This window comes from Sturnira hondurensis, unplaced genomic scaffold (assembly GCF_014824575.4).
Source record: "Sturnira hondurensis isolate 20B ecotype Veracruz unplaced genomic scaffold, ASM1482457v3 Scaffold0006655, whole genome shotgun sequence".
Taxonomy (NCBI): Eukaryota; Metazoa; Chordata; class Mammalia; order Chiroptera; family Phyllostomidae; genus Sturnira; species Sturnira hondurensis.
In genome coordinates, this window is record NW_028079286.1 from 2918579 (window position 1) to 2942214 (window position 23636).

The following is a 23636-nucleotide window of genomic DNA, read 5'->3' on the forward strand; positions in this document are numbered from 1 at the left end:
CATCAAGGCAGGAGCTCGGGGACAGCTTTCTCTCAGACAGAAGATTGGACAGAGGCCTTTGTCCCTTCTCTGAACCCTCCCCCCACAGAACCAGCAGTCAGGTGCTATATCTGAGACTCCATCAACTGGACTGACACTGTTTTCCCTGCACTGGAGACCCTGTGAGGCTCCATAGTCCGCACAAGCTGTTAACAGAGGCTTTTTGACATTGAAAGGCTGGTTTTGGCTCATGCTTCACAACTTCCTAAATCCTCTCAAATAAGCAACACCTGGCCTCAGTGAGCCCCCAGCCTTTTGCTAAGTGGCCCCAGTCATAGCACTACCAGAAACTAGCCTGAGTTCATAGCTTGACTTCTTGAAATCTCCAAGCCCAGCGCAAGTAGCAGCCATTTCAGATTACTTTATAACTTGGTAGGGTGATCCTGGGGGAAACACAGGTAGGGCCTGGCCTTGGCCTGCACCCCCCGGGAAGCTCAGTGGGCAGCTATAAACCATGTTGGAGCACCATCATTCGGCCTCCACAGAGCCGATCCTCCACAGAGGGTGGAGGTTAGTGATCAGCGTTCATAGCCAGTCCTTGCAGCTGACTAGCTGGGTAAATCCCTCCCATTGATCAGCCAGCAGCAATCAAGGCTCAATTATAAGAGGAGGGTGTACTCAGCCCACATGGAAGGCACAACTTGAACACCCAACATGGGCGTTAGGAGAGGCAGTGCCAGTGGACCCTACAGGACACCTACTTACATTAGGCCACACTACCAAGACAGGGTGTCATAGCAGCTCTACCTAATACATAGGCACAAACACAGGAAGGCTGCCAAAATGAGACAGAGAAGCATGGCCCAAATGAAAAAACATCAAAACTGCAGAAAAAGCTAAACAAAATGTAGATAAGCAGTCTATCAGATGTAGAGTTCAAAACTCTGGTTATAAAGGCGCTCAAGGAGCTTAGTGAGGACTTCAACAGCATGAAAACAACCCAGTTAGAAACAAAGGATACACTAACTGAAATAAAGAAGAACTTACAGGGAAATGAGTAGAGTGGGTGAAGCCAATCACTGTTCTAAATCAGTGATTTAGAACAAAAAACAACCAATCAGAACAACACGAAGGAAAAAGAATCCAAAAATGTGAGGAAAGTATAAGCAGCCTCTGGGACAACTTCAGAAGTCCGACATTCACATCATAAGGGTGCCAGCGAAAGAAGAGAAAGAGCAAGAAATTGGAAATCTATTTGAAAAAAATAATGAAAGAAAAACTTCCATAATTTGGTGAAGGAAATAGACATGCAAATCCAGGAAGCACAGAGAGTCCTAAACAAGATGGATGCAAACGGGCCCACTCAATAATTAAAATGCCAAAGGTTAAAGGTAAAGAGAGAATCTTAAAAGCAACAAGAGGAAAGCAGTTAGTTGCCTACCAGGTAGTTCACCTAAGACTCTGAGCTGATTTCTCAACAGAAACTTTGCAGGTCAGAAGGGATTGGCAAGAAATATTCAAAGTCATGAAAAACAGGAAACTGTATATATGTATATATACGATTGCTCTACCCAGCAAAACTATCATTTAAAATTGAAGGGCAGATAAAGAACTTCCCAGACAAGGAAAAAACTAAAGGAGTTCATCATCACTAAACCCATTATATGAAATGTTAAAGGGATTTATTTAAGATAAAGATGATTAAAACTATGAATAATAAAATGGCAATGAATACATACCTATCAACAACTGAATCTAAAAAAACAAACTAAGCAAACAAGAAAAACAGTGTTTTGATGGTTGTCAATGTGTGGAGGAGGCTGAGGTGAGGGAGGTGAGGGGATTATATAAGTGCAAATACATAGTTACAGAATAGCAGCGAGGATGTACAGTACAGCATAGGGAATGGAACAGCCAAAGAGCTTACATGGCCCATGGACATGGACAGTGGTGTAGGGATTGCCTGAGGGAGTGGGGAGTGTGGGTGGAGGGGGTAAGGGGGGAAAATTGGGACTATAATAGCAAAATCAATAAAATGTAGTCAAAAAACAAGGAAAGCATACTTTCCATTAGAGTTCATTCTCTCATGTACGTGCCCAAGGACGTTGCTCTAGGATGACTCCCCTCATCAACTTCTCCCTCTCTACTGGATTATTCCCTGCAAAACTTGGTTTTGTTTTTTTTTTCAGGAGAGTTCTTTTTTCTTTTCCAGGATTATTTGTCATTTTATTTATTTTTATTTTTCAGTTACAGTTTACATTCAGTACTATTCTTTATCAGTTTCAGGTGTACAGCATTGTGGTACTTTATTTTTTAAAATATTTTAGTTATTTTTAGAGCGAAGGAAAGGAGGGAATAAAAAAGGGAGAGAAACATGGATCTGCTGCCTCTTGTACACACCCCACCTGACCCAACTTGTGGCCCAAGCATGAGCCCTGACCAGGAATCAAACCCATGACCCCTCACTTTGCAAGATGACACCCATTCAACTGAGCCACACCAGTCAGGGCCAATGATGTACTTGACCAAGTGGTACCTCCCAATATTTCAGGTACCCACCTGGTGCCATATGTGGTTATTACGACGTTGTTGACTGTATTCCCCCAGGAGAGCTGACACTCTGTCTTTCATTCCTCTCCTGCCATATTCTCCAAATCCACTTAAACTAGGAGTTTTCCCTGATCCACCAAAATTATTTTTGTGAAGGTTACCAGTGACCACCACATCCATTTATTCACTCAATTTGTAATTTATTGAGTGTTTATTCTGGGCCAGGATCTGTTCCAATATGGGGGATATGTTATTGAAGAAAACACATAAAAGCCCCTGCCATTTTGGAACTTCCGTTCTAGTATTTAGCCCTGCTAAAGCCAGCAGGTAGCTAGCTGTCTGTTGTCTTACTTGACCTGTCAGCAGCATATAACTCAGTTGGATCCTTCTTGTTCTTTTCTCACTTGCCTTTGAGGACCTTAATGTCCTTTAAAAATCCCTTGGTTTCTCTTTCTCCTCTCTAGAAATTCCCATCATCTTCAGTGGTCGCTTGTCTTCTCATAGAAAAAGCCCATTGTCTATCCTTCATCTTCTGCTCTTATTCTCACCTTCTTGGTGGTTGTACCCAATGTCACAGCTTCAATTCTGTCTTTGTATCATCAGTATCAGGCATTCCTAGATTTGTATCTTTGTCCTAGACTTCTCTTCTGGACACCAGACTCATGTCCAGCTGGCCATTTGAAATCTCTATTTGAATATCTATTTAATGTTTCAAATTAACTCTTCCTAAAGTGAATGCTTGGCTTCCCTCCCCCACATGTACTCACCTGCTTTACTTGCAGTCTTGCTAATCTAAGTCCATGAAAACTGCTCTTGTAGGTGTTCAAACCAAAATTTATAAAGTCACCCTTTTGTCTCTCATTCAGTAGTTATTCTACTTGACAGTTTTAAAACATAACCAGAATCGGGAGAAGTTTATTATGGGGTTGGAGCGGGGAAATTCTGAAAATGAGCTTGGGACATCTTATACCACAAAATAAGGTGCTTTCCCTGGCCTGCTTTCTAAAAGAGACTCTTCCACTGGTTAAGTTACTAATGACAGACGATGGATAACTTGTTAATAAAAAGGAACCATATTTTCATAGATTACCAAAAGTAAGTAAAGGAAAAGCTTTTTTTTTCCCCAGTAGAATTTAACTAATAAATACAGGTAATTTTAAGGTAATGACATTTTTGGAATTAGAAATTCTCAGTGCATTCTTGGGTGAAAGTTATCAAACATTCTAGGATATTTATGCTATCTTAAAGTATCACCACACATGTTACTTATAATTACAAAAGGAAAAAATATTTGGACAAACCTGACTTTTGATTTTATGCATTGAGAAGGCTTACAGCATTGCTTATGTAGTTATCCTGCCAAAAATTCTGAGAGGGACTACACAAACTCAAATTGAGGGCTCTTCTGTGAAACGGCTAGTCATATATATGTTCCTCAAAAATGAGGAAGCAGTAAGGAAAATGTGAGTCTAGGTAAAGGGGTTATGAGATTTTACAACTCTTTTGGCTTTTTTGTAATTTTGAGGTTTTTTTCTAATAAAAATAATACATATGTATATATATATATATATTCAGATTCCACTCTATTGCAGCCACCTTGACCTAAGCCACCATCACTTCTTGCTTAAATTACTAAATTGCTCCTAATGGATTTTCCTGCTTCTACCTTTGTCGCCCGGTACAGTCTTTCCTTAGCACAGACACCAGTGACCCTTTATATAGCTTCTCCGCTCACGGTCCTCCACTGGCACTTTACCTCATTCACATCTATATTAGGACCTACAGGGTCCTTTTTCGTTTACTCCCTTCCCATCCTCCTACCCTGGCCCGTCTCCCACTATACCCCTCCTCCGCTCTGTCCACATGCCTCTGCTTGGATTCACTAGGCATATTCCTCAAGGCTTTTTTGCCTGAGCTGTTTCCTCTGCCTAGATTACTTTCTCCCTAGATATCTGCATGCCTAATGCCCTCACTTGGTATGGGGTTATGTTCAGATGTCACCCTTTCAATGAACCATAACCTGACTAACTTATTTAAAAACATAACTACACTTGCCCCTGAGCCCTAGTATTCCTAACCTACTATGTTTATGCATAGCTTTCATTCACTGTCTGACTTACTGTGTCCTCAGTCTTGTGTCTTATATTATGTTTGTTGTCGTCGCTCCTTAGAATATGTGATCCACATATTTTGGATTTTGTTTTCCATTCACCAATGTTTTTCTCCCAAAGGCCAACATAGATTTTCTTTTGTTTCCTCTTGTTTTCTCCTCTTGAGGCTAAAGAGTAAATTTTTTTGTTCATACTTTTAAATAATGGAAGTTTATTTCTGTACTATGTATGACTTGAATCAATAAGGGTCTGTGCTCATAACCATTTTTCACAAGAATGGAAGAGAGAAAATGGTTTCTTTTTCTTCTTCTCTTAAAGGAGAAGTATCTCCTTTTTAAAGGAGATACTATTTCCTAGATATTCACAGGGAGAAACTCAGCTATGTCAAACTGAAGACAGACTAATGTCTTAATTATTGTAGCCTGAGAACTGATGGAGAAGTTTTAGTAATATTTGGCTTTGATTTCTTCAGAGACTAAGGATGTAACAAAAATTGCACTTGCAGTTGAAGGTTTTAAAAGTAAGACACAGTTGTTACTTTATATAAGTTTTATTAAAAATTGGAGAGCATTTAGAAAAATAAAGTTATGATTTTGGCATTTTAATGATTTAAAAAATTTTCAGAGCATTGTGTTGCCCTTTCATTCATGGAGAAGTAGGCAATTTATTTATGTTTTTCCTTGTTTTAGAATTCTGTTACATTTGCGACTCCTTTGAGGAAAAGAGGGCAAATAGAGCATAATTTCAAAGTGTTGTAGACTTTAAGACGTCACTGACATGACAGAGCCCATTATGATTTGATCTCTGAACCCTTGTGGGATTTGTGTTAATGTGTATAATGTCCTGTAAATTTTGCATTTTATTTGGATTTTTAATTTATCTTTTTCAGTTAATGTTCTAATCAAGATCGCGCATTAAAATTTAGTCTGCAGAATACGAATCACATGTTTTGCTCTGTTCTTTGTTATGGCAGCGTCACGTCAAAGCATGCGCAGAGCATCTCTGGAGGAAGTTCTTGAATTACTAGCAACAGGGTTTCTGCGTGGGAGCTCAGGATTTCTTCGAGCCAGTGGTGATATGCTGAAAGGAACCAGTTCAGTCAGTAGGGATGTTCGAGTTGGAGTTACTCAGGTTAGAATCACAAATAGTCTAAACATATTTCTCACTGGCCTGCAGTGATAGTTTTAGGATCTGACTCCAGGCAGAAGTGATACTATGCAAGGTCATCACTTAACGCTCTTTTATTAATAAATAGGTATGGTGAGGCCAAACCACTTTTTAAAAACTAGATTACAAGTAAGAGAACCTTATTTAACATAAACAAAACCAGTTAGATAGAGTGTTATACCCAATGCTTTCATTTAGTAATAATGGAATAATTTTGTTTATTTCCTTTGAAATGAGTATTTTGTTTGTTTTTAGGTCTTGTGCTTTCATGGATCTTGTGGTTTAACGTTTTGCACTGTGTTTATGTGTACAGTTCCAAGTTTAAGCTATTAGGTACATATTATTCAGCATCAGTTCGACCCTAACTAAACGTTACAGAATGCTCTCTATTTAAGTGCTTGAATTCTTGGTCCTGACCAAAATTTTAAAAGCCAAATTCTGGGAAAAGTATCTTAGAATAAAACAAAACAAAGGTTTCTGCATTCTTTCCTTAAATTACCTTGTTTTCTAAATGCCATTATGGTTCAAAACAAACCTGTATTTTTTTTAAATTCACATATGCCCTCATTGTTTTTTACTGTGTGATATTAGACTTCATGAAAATGTAAGATGTCCCAGTATAGTTAATTGTAAACTATGTGTTTTTTAAAAAAACAATTATATAAGAAAACTACTATCTTTGTATCTCTGGAATAAAATAAATCATTAACTTTCTTGAAAGTAACAACCGTGACTCATCACTACGAACTTAGAGGTTTCTAAAACTGACATCCCTTAGAGTTGTTATGTTGGAACACAGTTAATGCCTTCAATGTGCTTGTGTGTCTGATTTGGATTTTCTTGTTCAGAATGTGACAGAACTTGAGTTCTTTGTTCGGAGAAGCCACAGACACATTTTACTTAGTAGCTGACTATGCCGACTATAAACAAAAAAAATAGTGCTATATATATATATATATATATATAAAGTGACTATAAATGAGGAAAGATAAGAGACATATTAATAAATTCTGCAGTTTGTGGAAGAGAAAATGTTAACATACAATTGAAATTATTTCGTTTTGAAGATAAAACTCCTTTCTTTCTTTAGGCTTATGTGGTATTGATTTCAACACTAGGAGGAGCATGGCTAGAGAGAAATTTTGCTGCCTGTCTGTCTCATATCCTGAGCCTTGTGTCACAGTCGCATCCTAAAGTCACCCAAACCCAGAGCGATGCTGTCTGCAGTCGCCGTTGTGTTTCATTTATCCTTCGAGCTACTATAGGAGGCCTTCTTGGAGAAAAGGCTCAAATTGCTGCTGCCAAGGATATTTGCCAGACTATCTGGAAGTTAAAGAAAGTAGTGGGTATGGATCTACTAAGGCTCTCTGTTTTAACATTGCTGACGGAATTGTTCCTCAGGAAAAGCTAGACTGGTATATTGCTCTACTAGTACAAACAACACTTTAATAATAGACATCAGTTGTTTCAGGGTAAAATAATCAATATACAGATGAGACGTAAGTTGTCGAACTTGGTAATAACTATTGTATACAGATCTTAAGGGCTGGTGATAATAGTTCATCAGAATTCATGATCTTCCTGTAGAAGTCGACGCATTGTTTCTGTTTTCCATTAGTTCTTCCTCTCAGTGCCACCTGCTAAAGGAATAGTAAGGGGGTTATGGTTGAGATGCTTGAACTGACTGGGTAAATTAGTTTTAATTCTTCACTGATGAATTAAAAGTCCCCTTTTTAGTATTTCATTTACTGCCATAAAGGTTTCATATAGATCAAGTGCAGGTGTTAATCCTTGCTTTTATACTTTTCTGCTCCTAACACTCCCTATAATCTATTTTAACGCAGCATTGTTGCATAGTTCATTCTTATTCTTCTGGCAGATGCTGTGATGAGTGACGGTAATTCGGAAACCCGGCTTGGTTCCACAGACGTAGCAGCCAGCCAGCACATGCTGGTATGTGCTTTACAAGAACTTGGAAATCTCATACACAGTCTCGGCACCACAGCTGCACCCTTGTTGCAGGATTCAAGTGCAGGTATCTGGTGTGACTCATCTGAAGACCTTGTTTTTACCTTTACTCTAGCATCTTCATTCCAAGGAAGGAAATCTCCTTCCTATAGTTCCGTTCTCAGAGATTCCACTATAGATTTATTAGAAATGTTTTATGAAATACATATAATCAAGATTACTAAAATGTGTATATATTTGAGGGAGGGTTTGCTTTTGCTATTAAAGGTTCTCTGCATCTCTCCCACAACCTCAGCCCCACTCTCCTTTCTGAGGAGAGTTAAATTAATGGGAAAATAGCCCTGGCCGGTGTGGCTCTGGTGCAGATCCCAGTTGGGGCATGTACAGAAGGCAGCTAATCCATGTTTTTCTCTCACATTGATGGTCCTCTGTCTCTTTCTCCCTCCCTTCCCCTCTTTGTAACATCAAAAATAAATAAATGAAAATAATTTTTTAAAAAACATCATGGAAAATAGAGAAATAAACCTGAATTCACATCTCTCATCTGAGTGAAAACATTAGTTTCTATATGGTACAACTAATTTACTTCCTCAGAGTTCCTTGCAAGCAATCTCTGTTTCTTTCTTCTTTTGAAAATTATTTAATCACTGTGAGAGATAATTCACATTATACAAAGTTCACTCTTTATAAAGTATACAATTCAGGGGTTCTGGTATGTTCAGAGTTATACAACTACCACCAGCGTCTAATTCCAGAATGTTTTCATCATCCCAGGAAGTCCTACACCCATTGGCAGTCACTCCCCATCTCCCTTCCCCCCCTTGCCCCTGCCAATCACTAATCTGCTTTCTGTCTCTACGGAGTTGCCTATTTGGATATTTCATATAAATGGAATCAAACAGTGGTTTATTGCGATTGGCTTCTATTTAATCACTTTTAAAAATCATTTTTAATGGTTTTTGTGCTTTGTGATACATATTTCTTGTGGACTGAAGTATTACATTATATTTTGTTTGTTTGCTCTTTATCCAGGATACATATTATTTAAGCAGCAGTTGACCTGAAGTGTTACATGTTTTGGTGAAGGTGTATATTGAATTATTACAAATGTGGACATGTTTTTTTTTTTTTTTACCAGTAGTGGTACTCCAGTCTCTTTGTAGTTGATTAGAAGTATATTTACAACCTAGCAGATCCTCAAGTTTAACATTTTGCTCTCATATAAGAGCAATATGGTAGACAGGAAGTATACTGAACGTATATAAATGTGCCAGAAGGGATTTTTTATCCTGAAAAAAATGGAGGGTGGAGCATGGTGTAACATTTCTTCTCAAGGTACTTGTTACTGGTCATTTTTAATTGCTAGTACCACCAATAATGATGTCAAGGTAAAGTGCACAGAACATTGGCTTATTTAGGAAATTCAGGTTTTCTTTTGTGTATTGGTTTCATTTAAGCCAGTTTTCATGAGCTATATTAGAAGAAATAATTCTTGGGCACAAAAATTATTTATAATTATGTATCACCTTTCTGTTCTGATTTAGCTTTTACTAAAGATAATATATACGTTATTCATGAGACTACTTATTCCTCTGACTGTATAATTGCTAAATGAGTTTTATCTGTGTGGCTAAGGCACCTTTTATTTTTTCTGTCCTTCCAGGTGTTCTCGACAGTGTCGTTTCAGTTATTCTTCATCCTAGCATTTCTGTTCGACTAGCAGCAGCTTGGTGTTTACACTGCATTGCCGTGGCGTTGCCTTCATACCTGACACCTCTCTTAGACCGTTGCCTTGAAAAGCTTACTGTCCTTAAGTCTTCACCAGAGGCAGTGACTGGCTTTAGTTTTGCTGTGGCAGCTTTGTTGGGAGCAGTGAAACATTGTCCTTTGGGAATTCCTCATGGAAAGGGCAAGGTAATGACTTCATTCTCCACAGATACTAATGACATTTTAAGCTTTTCCTAAAACATCATAGTCTTCATGTGTATCACCCAGTCATAGCCATGCAGGACACATTTCTTAGCAATCAGCTATACTACTTAAGTGTAAAATATTATCAATGTAATTACTATGGAGACAGGAAGGGTTGGTTAAATAATGTCTTATCCACATTTAAACAGGAGTGCTTTCTGTTGAAAGTGTTTCCCCTTAGTAAAAGAATTTGTTCCTGAAGGCTTTATTTTGCTATATATTAGCTCTGTCATAAAGTACCTTTAAAATCACATTGTAAAAGACAAATAGAGCTGAAACAAAAATCTTAAACTTTGTTTAATAATTTGTGATATTATTTTGAAATTAAATAGAATCAGATAAAGTAGATACTTAATATTGTTAGGAAACAAGATTTTCCATATTAAACAAAAAAGAGCTACAACAATGGAATCAAGGAAGTTAAGTATGAGCCCATATGTTAAAGTTAAATTGAAAATACTACTAGGAACTTATAATTTTCTATTTTTAAATACACTTATCTTCTCTGTCTAGTAAATACCTAAAAGTAGTAACAACTAAGTAGCAGGGACAACCGCTAGTACCCAGATTATGGCTCTAAATACCTTTTCCAGCAAAGGAATCAGAGCTTCATAGAGTGGCTGGTTCCAGGTCGGGGGCAGGAAATGCACAGTATAAGCCTGGATATCTGGTCATGCCAGAAAGCACAGAAGTAATCACCTTTACAGTGTGTTCATTATAAAAGAATTCAAGAGGTAACTTAAAGGGTTTCCACTCACCAAAGATGGGATAATGTGTACATCAAAAAATAATGGTAAATGTTGATTGAAGCTCAAAATACATACACCCTGATGAGTTCATAATGATGCTAAAAAAAAGTTGTCCTCAATTTGCATTGCTGACCAAAAATATGGTTTTCTCAGTAAATAGAGTGCTTTTGAAGGTAGCACTTTGAATCAGAATATGATATAGAGCCTAGTGAATAAATAACTCCATGTTGATGTGCAAAGAATTTCAAAGAAAACTAAAGAAAAAACTTCAATGAACTATAGAACACAAAATATGTTTTCCTTTTTGATAGGTAGCTAAGGGTTGCAATTTGTCAGAGACTGTTGTTTCATAATGAAAGCCCTCATAACCTGGGCCTCACACACAAAAATATTTCTTTTAAAATAAATTACCATTATTCATTGCTTTCTTGTCATTCTTTTGTCTTTATTAATGAGTATTCTAGTATATCTTCCACAGTTAACACTTTGCAGAAGAACATAACCACTATTTCAAAAATTGCAAATGTACTTTGAATATTGCCAACACCATTTGAATTCAGGTGATTGACAACTTTGGGAAGTGATATGATTCATTGATTCATGGCACATACATTCCCAGGCATGTGCCATGCATGACTGGGAATTGAACCGGCATCCCTTTGGGTTGTAGGCTGGTACTCAAGCCGCTGAGCCACGCCAGCCAGAGCTCAGTGTGAAAACTTTTAACCTCCATAGTATATAGCCACTTGGGTATCAAAGTGGTATGCAAAATTTTTAAAAGTGAGATTCCTGTAAGGAGGCTTTTTCTGGTAGTTACTATCTAAGATGGTTGCCAAAAACAAAACAAGTTTTGTACAGCTAAACTTAAACAACTGTACAATGTTGTCACATATACTCTACAAACAGTCATAGGACTTCTGTGTACACCTAATATGCCAATATTTAACCTTGAAAATTTACTTTTTCTTACAGTTCTTATATGACGTTGTGATACAGTTTACATCAGTGATTTTCAACCAGTGTGTCGTAGCATTTTTAAAACATGGAATACCTATTGAGTCAGGGGCACTGACCTGTTTTCCCTGAGTTTGTCAAATTAAAAGTGACAGCAGAGCTGTCTGGTGTGAATGAATCAAAAGTATACCTATTTTAATGTCAGATCAGCAAAATATATATTTTGGGGTGTGCTGCAGAATTTTAATAATTTATGTGTGGCATGAAATAAATGACAGTTCTTTATCAATTAATATATGTGAGAATTAATTTTTCAAGATATTATTGTTGTCCTTTGCCCAGTAATCTCTAAACTGATATGCTTTTTGTTTTTGCTTTTTTCTCTTACATGTAAATAGATTATTATGACATTAGCAGAGGATTTGCTGTGTTCTGCTGTTCAGAACAGTCGCCTTTCAGCTCAGCGCACACAGGCTGGGTGGTTACTGATTGCTGCTCTGATGACGTTAGGTAATAGTCTTGTGGAATGTTTGCGGGACTGTGAAGTTCGTGTTTTCTGAATGTAAAATATGGTAATGGATCATTTGACCAGACTAACTTTCAATATGTACCAGAATTTAAATATCTACACAAACATTTGTTTTCTACCCAGTCACCTTAGGAAGCCATATACTTTATTCTCCAAAACATTTTTCGATTTATTTTAAATTCTCTTTAAGATCAGTGTGTCAAGCTTAAACAGGATAAGCCAATTTGATCATCTTTCAGTCTTAACTTTGAATGACTCTGGCTTTTCCAAAAGTCATTTATATCCATCTTCAGAAAAAAAATATTTTCCAAAATACAGGTAGGCAAGAAAACACACTGTAGTCTGTGAATCCATTTCTATAATTGTTGTGGGAATTGGTAACACCAATAAGGTAATTATATTGAAGGGGATAGGGTTCATCTAAATTACATTTATTAAAAATCAGTATGTATTTTGTGGTCATGGCTATTATAGTTATATCCTGTAACTTTGAAACTTAATTTTACTGCTTTATTAAAGCTATATTTTGTTATAAACCTGTACTTTATAGTCATGTGATGTATTGCTAGCATATAAAAGTGGCTGAATTTGACCAATACATTTTTTGACATCTAAGTAATTTGATCTAAAAGGGGCTTAAATTAAAAGAAGCAGTCATAAATGAGGAACCACTTTAAGTAGTGTTCTTGAGATGATTAAAGATGTATTGGACTAGATCAGGGTTCAGCCTATAAGCCAAATTTGGCTTGTTGCCTGTTTAATGCAACCTGCAAGCTAAGAATGATTTGTACCTTTTTAATGGTTTCAAAACAAAGGCTATTTTTTGTGACATGAGACTTACATGAAAATCAGTTCTCAGTGTTCGTAAATAAAGTTTTATTAGAACACACCCACAGTCATTTGTTCACATGTTATCTGTGTCCTTCAGGCACCAGTCGCAGCAGACTTGAGTAATCGTAGTAGAGACTGTCTGGCTTTAAAAGCCAGAAATGTTTACTCTCTAGTCCTTTATAGAAAATGTTTGTTGGCCTCTGGCATAAATCATCATTTCACAGTGTTGCGGATATAATCGGCTAAGGTTTTTATTTGCCCTTGGCTGGATGTTTCCTGTCAGCCGTATCAATATTCTTGGTTAATTAAAGGAGAAAATAAACTACTTAATACATCCAGTATTTCATTTCAAATGCAGTGAATAAAACTTTTGAAAACAAGGTTATTCCATTGTAAAAAGACTATAAGAGATCCCTTTTTAAAAAAAGAGTAGTATATATTTTACTGCATATTCACAATCAACATATAGAAAAGGATTAAAATTTTAAATTAACATTTTCTTTAATTACTATGTTTTCTTGAGCTGTATTCTATTCTTATGCATTGTGATTTTCCTTTATTATAATTTTTAGAATGTGTTGCTAATATCCTAGCAACTTTCAAAGGGGATCAGTGAGGTTATTGCTGTTAAGTGTCATGAATTCATAGGTTTTTATGTATTTATGTGTTACAGCCCATTGTGGTTATTATTTGTTTTGATCCTCAGATTGTCTCACCTTTAGTCAGTGGGAGCCCCTTCAGGTTGATTCATGTGTCCTTTTAACATGAAGCTAGTATTTTGTGTTATAATGTGTTTATTTTTGACATGACAAGATGTCCCAGGTTGTACATTGTAGGCTTGCAAGCAGCCTCCTTTCTTCAGTGAGTTCTGATTCTTTTTTGTGGGGAATGGTATTCATGGTAGTCTGAGTGCTTTATTAATTTTGCCTTGCAGTTTTAACACCTCTTTTGCCTTTTCAGCAATTCCTTCATCATTAAAATCCCCATAATTATTTGTAATACATTCACTGTTCTGAACAAATGTTAACTCAAATAGACCACATTCAAGTCCATTCCTCAAATGTGAACTACAACATTTTTAATCTTTTTTGCTATACTTACCAGTTTATCTGATGCCACATAAACCAACTTTGATTTACCTAACAGTACTTACATGCCTTACAGTATTGTGGATGGCTCATGAAATGTGTTATTTTTGCTAGGTGTAATATTATTGCATTATTTTTTTAATCCTCACCTGAAGATATAATTAGCAATTTTTTTTGACAGAGAGAGAGAAATATCGATGTGAGAGAGAAACATTGATCAGTTACCTCCCAGACACTCCCCAACTGGGGATTGACCATGTAACCTAGGCATGTGCCCTGACTGGGGACGGAACCCACATCCCTTAAGTGCAGAGCCAGAATGTGAGAAAAGGGACAAAGTATTGCAGTAGTGGGTTCAAGATATGTTTATTAACAGATTTTTAAATAGCCACCACTTTGGGTTCTTTTGTAAGTGATAAGTTGAATAAATTACAGGTCCCGCAGTTGTCAGTCATCACCTTGCTCGAGTTCTGCTGTTGTGGAAGTGTGTGTTTCCAGTGTCTCCTAAAGATCTAGAAACAGAAAAGAGCCGAGGAGATTCATTTACCTGGCAGGTAACCTTAGAAGGACGAGCTGGTGCACTCTGTGGTAGGTGAAGTTTAGTCTTTTTGCTCCCTTTCCTTTGGCTTTTCCCTCTCTTTAACTTTACACATACTTGTATGTTCAATTGAAGGAGGACGGTCTTTTTATGGTGATTTTTCTTAGTAATTGAATATAGTTGATTATGATTAGTTGGTGATTATAACAGAAGTATATGTAATAAACCAAATTTAGTAGTTCTTATCCTTAGGGTAATACATGTTTTATTAGGTGCACTCCAGTTGAGAAATGTCAAGATTGCTTTGCCTTAAGTAGACACTTGTTCTTCATTTCAGAAATGCTAGGGTTGGATTTACTTAGCATTGGTTAAACATGTTTCCATTTAGTTTTTATATATATAAATTGTACCCTTTATAATATATAGGCCTTTAAAAATAGTATCTACTTTGAAAATTTGAACTAAGGACGTCCTTTAAAGGACACAAAAGCATTGATTTTGGTTTTGTATGTTTATTCAGGATGTTTTTTACTCTTAAGAGTGGAGAACAGTTGTGAAATTAATCTTAAATCTCAGTCTAACTTTAAAATACTTTTTATTTTGTATATGAAATTAACTCCGTATAAAAAGTTATGTGTTTCAGGTAACATCTACAAAACCCTAACATACCAACTCAAAAAAGGAGCGTGGTTCTGTATAACTAGTGTAGAACTGGCAAACTTTCGGGTCTAAATTAATGTATCCTTCTACTTTTGAGCTCAAGAGCCGAGTAAATCCTCAGGAAAGAAACATCTTAACTTGGTTGGTGGTCTCTTTTAGTAATTCTAGGAAGCTTATTTTTACTTGGATTAGAAATAGAGGGCCCTAGCTTCCTTTTTATACTAGAGTTTCCAGAATTTTTTTGTTTTTAACACATTTCTTTATCCATCTAATAAAAATACAAATGTTGTGGCACAGTTGAATGCTTTTTTTCACAGTTCATTACACTCTGCCAAGTGAAAGTCTGTTCTGTGTTTCAGCTGTCAAGAGCTTTGTTTCCCACTGTGGTGATCTCCTTACTGAGGAAGTAATTCAGCGTCTTCTTCCACCACTTCCTTGTGCTGTGGATTTGCTGACTCAGTAAGGATCTGCTATTTAGATTTGATTTAAACAGTTGTAATAGTAATCAATTACCCTCTGATTATGTGATATTTTTAAATATAATAATAATGCCAGTTTCCATAGTTGGTGAATGATACTTCTTTTGTACAAGAAGGCAAATATTTAGTTATGTGATTTATTTTTTTAGGCTAGGGTTTTGAAAAGAAAAACATACTAAAAGGGAAGGAAAATTACTTGGTGGATAATGTATCTTCTATACAGTTAGATTTAACCAAGAAATTAAATTATCAAGCCTGTTAACCTTTTCAGGTATGCATTCTACTGGTTTGTTAGAGCTGTTCTGTGTTTATAAGAACCAAATGACTGTTAACAGTTTCAGTTTTTTTTTTAAATGCCACCAGATTGTACACTTTTTAAAAAATTTTTAGATTATTTATTTATTTATCTATCTTTAGAGGGGAAGGAGAGAGGGAGAGAAACATCAATGTATGGTTGCCTTTCATGCGTCCCCTGCTGGGAGTTGGCCTGCAGGGAACCAGCCTGCAACCCAGACATGTGCCCTGACTGGGAATCGAACCGTAATCCTCTGGTTCGCAGGCTTGTGCTCAATCCACTGAGCTACACCAGCCAGGGCAGTTTCAGTTTTTTGTTTCTTATAGTTTTCATATGTTTGACTTATACATATATGGTAAGAAAAAAGAGAAAATCCAGCATATATCACGAGCACTTGTAATTTCCAAATTGATAAAATGTATAATTTAGAGAAAGTCTCTCAAGAAGTATTTAATGATGTAACACTTTGTATATACAGAAAAATATATTTAATATGTGGCTTATAAAGCAGAATAAAATGAGCTGTAAGGACCAGATAGTAAACTTTTAGGCTTGTGGATCATACAGTCTCTGTTGTACCTACTCAGCTCGGTTGTTACAGCTGAAAAGCAGTTACAGAGCCCTGACCCATGTAGCCCAGTTGGTTGGGTGTTGCCCCACAAAGCCAAAAGTCGCCTGCTCAGTCCCGGGTCAGGGCAGATGCTTGGGTTGCAGGTTCCGTCCCTAGTGAGGGCACGTGCAAAAGCATCCAGTTGATGTTTCTCTCTTGTGTTGATGCTTCTCTCCTCTTCTTCCTCCCTCCCTTCCCCCCTCTCTAGTAAAAACTAAAATAGTTTAAAATATATTTAAAAAGCAGTCATAGATAATCTGTTAATGAATCAACACAGCTGTGTTTTAGTAAAACATTACAAAAATGGGCAGTGGGTCGAATTTAGCTACCCCTGAACTAGAATGTTAACAATACTGTTGAAGTTATCTGTGTGTTCCACTCTACCATTCTTCCTGCCTTCCTTTAGAGATAATCACTACCCTGAATTTTATAGTTGTCATTCCCTTGCATTTTTAAAAAGTACACTTTGTATATATGTTTCCTTAAACAGCACATTGTTTAGTCTTGCTTGGTTTTGATCTAGCACACAGTATCTTAACTGTTTCTGAGACTTAACTTTTTTTTACTCAACATTGTTTCTAAATTTCATTTATGTGTATGTTTTTTAATCCATTTTTGGATTTCTGTACAGCAGGGGCGTCAAACTCATTTTCACCGGGGGCCACATCAGCCTCGCAGTTACTTTCAAAGGGCCAAAATAATTTTAGGACTATATAAATGTAACTACTCCTTAACTGTTAAGGAATTGAAATTACATTTGGCCCTTCTTGCACTTTTGATTGTCTACTTTTGAAATTTTAATTGGAATTGCACTCTATCTATAGATAAATTTGGAGATAACTGATATTTTTACAATACCATAAACATGATACCTCTTTTCTATTGAGGTATTTTGTAAAGTATAAAATTATTTTCCATATGAAAGTCTTATATGTCTTTTTAAAAATTAATTCTAAAATACTATGTGTTATGTGTTCATTTCTATAGTTCAGGGATCATTTCTATAGTTCGTTACTAGAGAAGTTTCTCTGGATGCGTAGAGCACCCGAAACCAAAAGGGGGGCATGCAGTGTTCTCTCCTGAGCGTGAAGTCTGCTGTGGTGTTGCTTTTGCAACTGCCAGTAGCCACTGATGATCGTTCTTCTCTTCCTTTGGAAGAGTAAGAGGGAGAGAACACAGTCTTAGTGGTAAGAAAAAAAATTAATTCTCAGATACTTTATATTTTTCATTGCAGTTATTAAACAAGTATTTGGTAGTGTATGTGTGTGTGTATATATACACACGTGTGTACACGCATACATATGTGCATATATGCACACATATGTATACACACATACACTATCAAATACTTGTTTAATAACAAGTATATACCTACACACACATATATATAGTGTATATATATCTCTTTATTGCTGTTGTGTAAAAATGCAATTGATCTTCTATCCAGCCACCTTTCTAAACTCTCTTATGTTAAACATTTACTTGTAGATTCTGGATTTCTGCCTATATAAGCTTCATTTATTCATTTGTATTCTCTCTCTCCTCCTAATGTGCTAACTAGATAACTACCATTTAAAGCTGAATAGAAAAGTTTAAGAGGAATGTTTCTCATGTTTCACAAATAATAATATTTGCTACAGGCTTTCTGTTAGATCATTTTTATCAGCTAAAATGGTAAGCTTTCCTAGTTTGTCACATTTTGTTGTATTGTGTTTATTATGAATAGGTTTTGATTTTTATTAAATGGTTTAATCTGATAATCTTAACAACTTTAAAAATTTTTATTGACCAATTTTTTACATAGTTGCATTCTGTGGGGTAAATTGAGCTTGAAATAATTATCTTAATTATAAACATGTGGATTTGGATCGCTTACATTTGAGTTTTTCCATATATACATATTCACTGGTGAGATGCACATGTCTGTGAAGCAATATGGGCCTGGTACTTTTTTTTAAAACTATATATTCCATTTCATTAAATGTGTTGACCTTCTGAGGTCTCTTTTGGTATAAGTTTCCCTCTGTGGTCCCAGTCTGAATCCTAAGAGTATTAATATGTATTATATTCATTGTTTCAGTCTGAACTATTTTTAAATTTCATCATTTTTAAATGGTTTAGAGGTATGTATTAAGTCCTGTTGTTTCATCTATCTTCACTAATTTTGTATCTGTTTACCTATGAATAATTGAGAGTGATGTGTTAAACTCCTTTACTGTGATGCTGGGCTTATCAGTTTTTCTTTGTAGTTCCATACATTTTGCTCTTTCATAATTTGAGACTAGTTATATGGGAGTGAGTCTCTGATTATTATTTTATATATGGTTTTTTTCTATGTCACTGTGTTTTTAGGTATGTCTCATAAACTGTGTAGTTGTGGTTTTTAAACATTGAATCTTCCACATTCACTTCTGGAGATCTTTTCATTTTGCCTTTCATGACTCTTAATGTTTGCTAACACTTTTTTCTCCTTTTCTCTCTTTTGCATTCTAGGTAATTTCTTTAGCTCTCTCTTTCACTTCAGTAATTTTCTCTTCAGCTGGGTTTAATTAGATATGCTTTTGCCTCTGCCAGGCTCTGGGATGATATTAACCCCCTTTTAGAAATTCCACCTCATCACCTCTACCTTGCCATGGGCACAGGTTCAACCCGTAGATTCATGTGTCCCTATCAGCATCCCCGCCCTCATTTCAGCTCGTGTTTCGTTTCATGCCTTTTGTATTTGGTTGGAGGAAGGGAAGTTGGCCGGGGAGAGGCCAGTTTCTGGAGACCTAACAATGCAGACGGGCTCTAATCTGCTCTCCTATTAGAAGCAGAACCCACTAGGGATGCTTTTCTAAGTTCTCATTTGGTTCCTTCGGTTCACCAAAAATATATACACACACACACCTTTCTAGAGTAAACTTTATTGTATTTAAAACAATGAATGTTGCAGGATTTTTTAACATCTTGCTAATGTGATTGAAACAGTTTTCATATGTCAGCAATTATTTTCTCATCTGGTTTCAAAGAAATACAAAAATGCTGTCGATTTATTCTTAACTCCCATAATAAAAAAATTCTGCCCTGGTTTATAGATGTTTTCTGTGCAATTTTTACTAAGCTGAATGATATAAAATGAAACCAAGTTTTAAAAATAAAATGGCAAGTCAAAATATAACTCTCTTCTAGCGAACTAGAAATAATAAGCAGTAGTTTTCTAGAAAATACAAATGAATAAACATTGCCAGAGTTCGTCAGAATACCTAGCAGCCCCATGCTGTGACAGTTCAGTCCATTTATTGCAGCATCAAAATAGAAGTGATTCCACTGAGTTTCTGAATTGCCAAGAGAGATGAAAACCATACTCCAGGTGGTAACATGGTACTTTGCAAAGAGTAATAATCCCTTAATAAATATTTGTTAGATGAATGAATATTAGAAAAATGTCTTAACACCAGTAATAGGAATAAACAAGAGATAAAACAGTTGATGAATGTAAAAGAAGAGGCCGTGGCTGAGTAGCTCAGTCATTTAGAGCGTCATCCCAACATGTTAACATTGCAGGTTCCACCCCCAGTCAGGGCACACATAGGAATCGATCAGTGAATGCATGAGTAAGTGGAAGAACAAATCAGTGTTTCTTCCTCTCCACTATTCTTTCTAAAATCTATAAATTTAAAAAAATTTAAAGAATGTAAAAGAAGAGTGTGAAGAAAGATGGTAAGAGCTTTTGTGAATAGAACTATAGGAGAAACATTGGCTCAGCTTGAGCTTTTCTAAAAGAGAAGGTGCTGTGTGATTTTGTATATTTTCATGATTCATTCCTATTTGGTGATTAATTTCTAGATCAAGTTTCTAATTAACACTTGGATTTTTTCCTGGGTATTGTATTTGTGTCTCCTGTTCATTTCTGTGATTTATTTTCTATCACAATAGTGTTTACAAATGCCAAGTAACACATTTTGGAACTTAGCTAATTGTTTTATTTTGTAGACAAAATACTTAATGTTTTTAGAACTCTTAAGCTGGATATATAGTTTTGTTTTATGAAATATGATAGAAGAGATAGCAAAATGATTTTCATGTGTGATACTTCCAATCCCTATTATAACTTATAATCACATTTTATTTAAAAACAAACAAAAAATAAAAGCACTGATGTTCATTAATAATGTTTAGCCATTTCATGTTTATATATCAACCTTACAATATTTGTACATTATTATATAATGTATTCACTTAAAATATACTTTCTTTTTTATTTTAAGGCTTTCTTCAATACTAAAAACATATGGAAGTCCTTTGAAAACTCCATCAGTAGTTTATAGACAGAGGCTTTATGAATTACTGCTTTTATTACCTCCTGCAACCTATGAAGGTAGGTGCTTTAGATCTAAGTGTTTTATTGTTTGTATCTAGCACAAACAATACAACTTTTGTTTCAGGCACTTTCAGTGCCTGAAAGTAATACTTGAAAGAATGAATCATATGGCAATTGTTTAGTGTCCCAAGAGGTGTAGGGAGTTAAACTTAACCCATATGTTCACCATTTGATAGTGAATAAAATACATTTTTTTAAAACCCTACTTCTTCATATCTGATGTCTCTCTTCTGGGGTAAAAAGAAGTCTATAGTTCTGTGTGGGAGAGAATGAGTAACAAAGATTGGTCTTAATTCTATCCAGGAATTTGTACAGCATCGATAATGAAAATCTGTTAGAAATTTGGCCGTTACTAGTTTCCCTCTAGAGTGCTTGTCATATGCATTCTTTTCCACTATTCCATTCTTAACTCTACCCAGATAGAAATTTAATATTGAACTACAATGGTATAACTGATTTTGTAAAGTTTATAATGTAGGTCTTGCTGTTATTAGGCTCAAAGATATAAAATAAACTTGCCCCTATTTTAACATTAGTCCTAAAACATTTCTTAGAAATGTAGAATAGTTTTAAGGAAAACTGTATACTACTACTACATAACTCAAGATACTTGTTTTAAGAGGTAAAAGTTAGAAATGGTCTCCAGTGGGAACTTTTATATTTTTTTAGTCTTAATTTTCAGCAGACAACACATTAAATTGATTGTTACTTCAAATCGACTTTTTTGTTAAAATACATTTATTGGCTTATATCCTTATACTACAAATAAATACAATATAATATATACCACAGTAGCTCAAAACATTAACTTATAATACCTCCATTGGCCTTGATTGTTTATGTGAGTAGTATTATTTGTGCCTCTATTCCCAAGTCACAAATACACCTGCAGCCCTGGCCGAGTGGCCCAGTTGCTTTGAGTGTTGCTCCATACACCAAAATGTGGCAGGTTCAGTTCCTTGTCAGGGCACATACCTAGGATATGGGTTCAGTCCCCTGTCAGGGTGCATATATAAGGCAACTAATCAGTGTTTCTCTTTTTTTCCTCTCCTTTCCTTTCTAAAACCAATCAACATATCCTCAAGTGAAGATTTTTGAAAACTAAATTTAGAAACTTTAGTTTTTTTAATTCACCTTTTATTATCTTCACCTGAGGACATTTTTTTTTCATTCCTTTCAGAGAGAGAGAAAGAAAGAGAAACATCAATTGGTTGCCTTCTAATATGCGTTCTGTTCAGGGCTTGGACATGCAACCCTTCAGTCTATAGGGTGATGATCCAACTGACTGAGCCATGCTGCCCAGGGCAAAATTTAAAAAGTTTTTTAAATTAAAAAATATATACAGCATCCAGCATAAGTAACACCTTCTTGAGTGTGGTTGGTAGGGTAATATGAGTGTAATAATTTATAGTTTTAGTTTGAATATTTCACCTAGAATATCACAAGGTATGCTTGAATGTGATATTGTTATGTTACAGAATCACATGCTTACGATTTTGTAATAGAAGATTTTTTAATAATAAAGGGGTGTAATATGTACCAGTACCTGTATATACAACTAGCAAAATGTTTGCTATAAAGTAAGCATTTAGTCTGCACTTCTGAAGAACTGAAATAAATTAATACATTGCCATTTCTCGGGAAAACATATCCCAAAACCATTTCTGTGTGCCAGGCACTGTCCTAGCATTTACATATATTACATTGATTCTTTGACGACACTGATTTGAACAGCATAGGTCTGCCTATGCAAGGATAGTTTTCCATAATTACTGTGATCATATTTTCTCTTATGGTTTTCTTTTTTTTCTTACGATTTTCCTAATATTTTCTCTAGCTTGCTTTATATTGTAAGGATACAGTATATAATACATATAACATACAACCTATGTGTTAACTGACTGTTTATGGTATTGTTAAGGCTTCTGATCAACAACAGGCTATTAATAGTTAGGTTTTTAGGGAAGTCAAAAGTTATACGTGGATTTTCAGCTGCATGGGGTTGGCACCCATAACCCCCATATTATTCAAAGGTCAACTCTACTATTTATCTTGTAATAATATAATGAGCCAGTTACATTTTCCTGATTTGACAGATAAAGGCACACAGGTTACAAAAACCAACTTAAAAACACATAGCCAGGCTGTTGGGTGCAGCCATGCCATACACTTTCCCAGGAAACAGTCTCATGCTTCCCCTTATGGGAGAACCATACAAACACTCTCCCATTTTCCAGCAGACCCAAACTCTGGGCTCTGGAGACCCTACCCCTTAGTCTACTAGATGCCCCACTCTGTAGAGTATAGGGCAGATTTTCTAGACAGACTTAAACTGGTGGCTTAGGGGCAGGGGAATCCACCCACCACTTCCCTGAAGTCTAAAAGGCACCTGCCGTGGGGGATCCAGGATTCCCCTCTCCCTGATTCCTCCAGAAGCCCTCTCAGAAACAGGTCTGTGACTAGTCTAAAACGGCCAGCAGGCTGGCAGGCAGAGACAGGCAGAAGCAAATGCTGCAGTGACTTGGGTGCATGCTGACACACCTCTGCATTCAGTGCTCGTAAAACCCAGTTTTCTAGAGCAGCCAAGCTTAGAGGAATTGGCCGCAAATTGTGGGATCACTTATAGCCTCGAACAGGCTGCCAGGGGCTAGAAGTGGTAAGTACCTGACATTGGCTTACACTAGCCTCAGGATATCACAGCCATATGCAAAGGGAGAACTGAGCAGACAAGCACTAAACTCTGCTGAGATGAATACCACTTTGTTCTTTTTCATTTTTTTCTTTATTTTTTCTC

General features: G+C 36.1%; 1 protein-coding gene and 1 non-coding gene across 8 annotated transcripts in view; both read left to right on the forward strand.

Moving 5' to 3' along the window:
• Positions 1-23636, forward strand: part of LOC118989925 (HEAT repeat-containing protein 5A) — a 71234-nt gene that overhangs the window by 24357 nt on the left and 23241 nt on the right. For 5 of the 7 annotated variants that reach the window (XM_037050266.1, XM_037050270.1, XM_037050267.1 and 2 more), the window contains exons 7-14: positions 5611-5771; positions 6898-7153; positions 7687-7842; positions 9439-9689; positions 11848-11959; positions 14333-14485; positions 15455-15554; positions 20730-20839. In XM_037050266.1, the coding sequence (XP_036906161.1) occupies positions 5611-5771; positions 6898-7153; positions 7687-7842; positions 9439-9689; positions 11848-11959; positions 14333-14485; positions 15455-15554; positions 20730-20839 (1299 nt within the window). The remainder of the gene's footprint in view (positions 1-5610; positions 5772-6897; positions 7154-7686; positions 7843-9438; positions 9690-11847; positions 11960-14332; positions 14486-15454; positions 15555-20729; positions 20840-23636) is intronic. The other 2 variants (XM_037050269.1, XM_037050271.1) reach the window with 1 other exon arrangement.
• LOC118989936 (small nucleolar RNA U3) lies at positions 17457-17668 on the forward strand. Its single transcript, XR_005067126.1, has one exon. It is a non-coding gene; the product is annotated as a small nucleolar RNA U3 (small nucleolar RNA).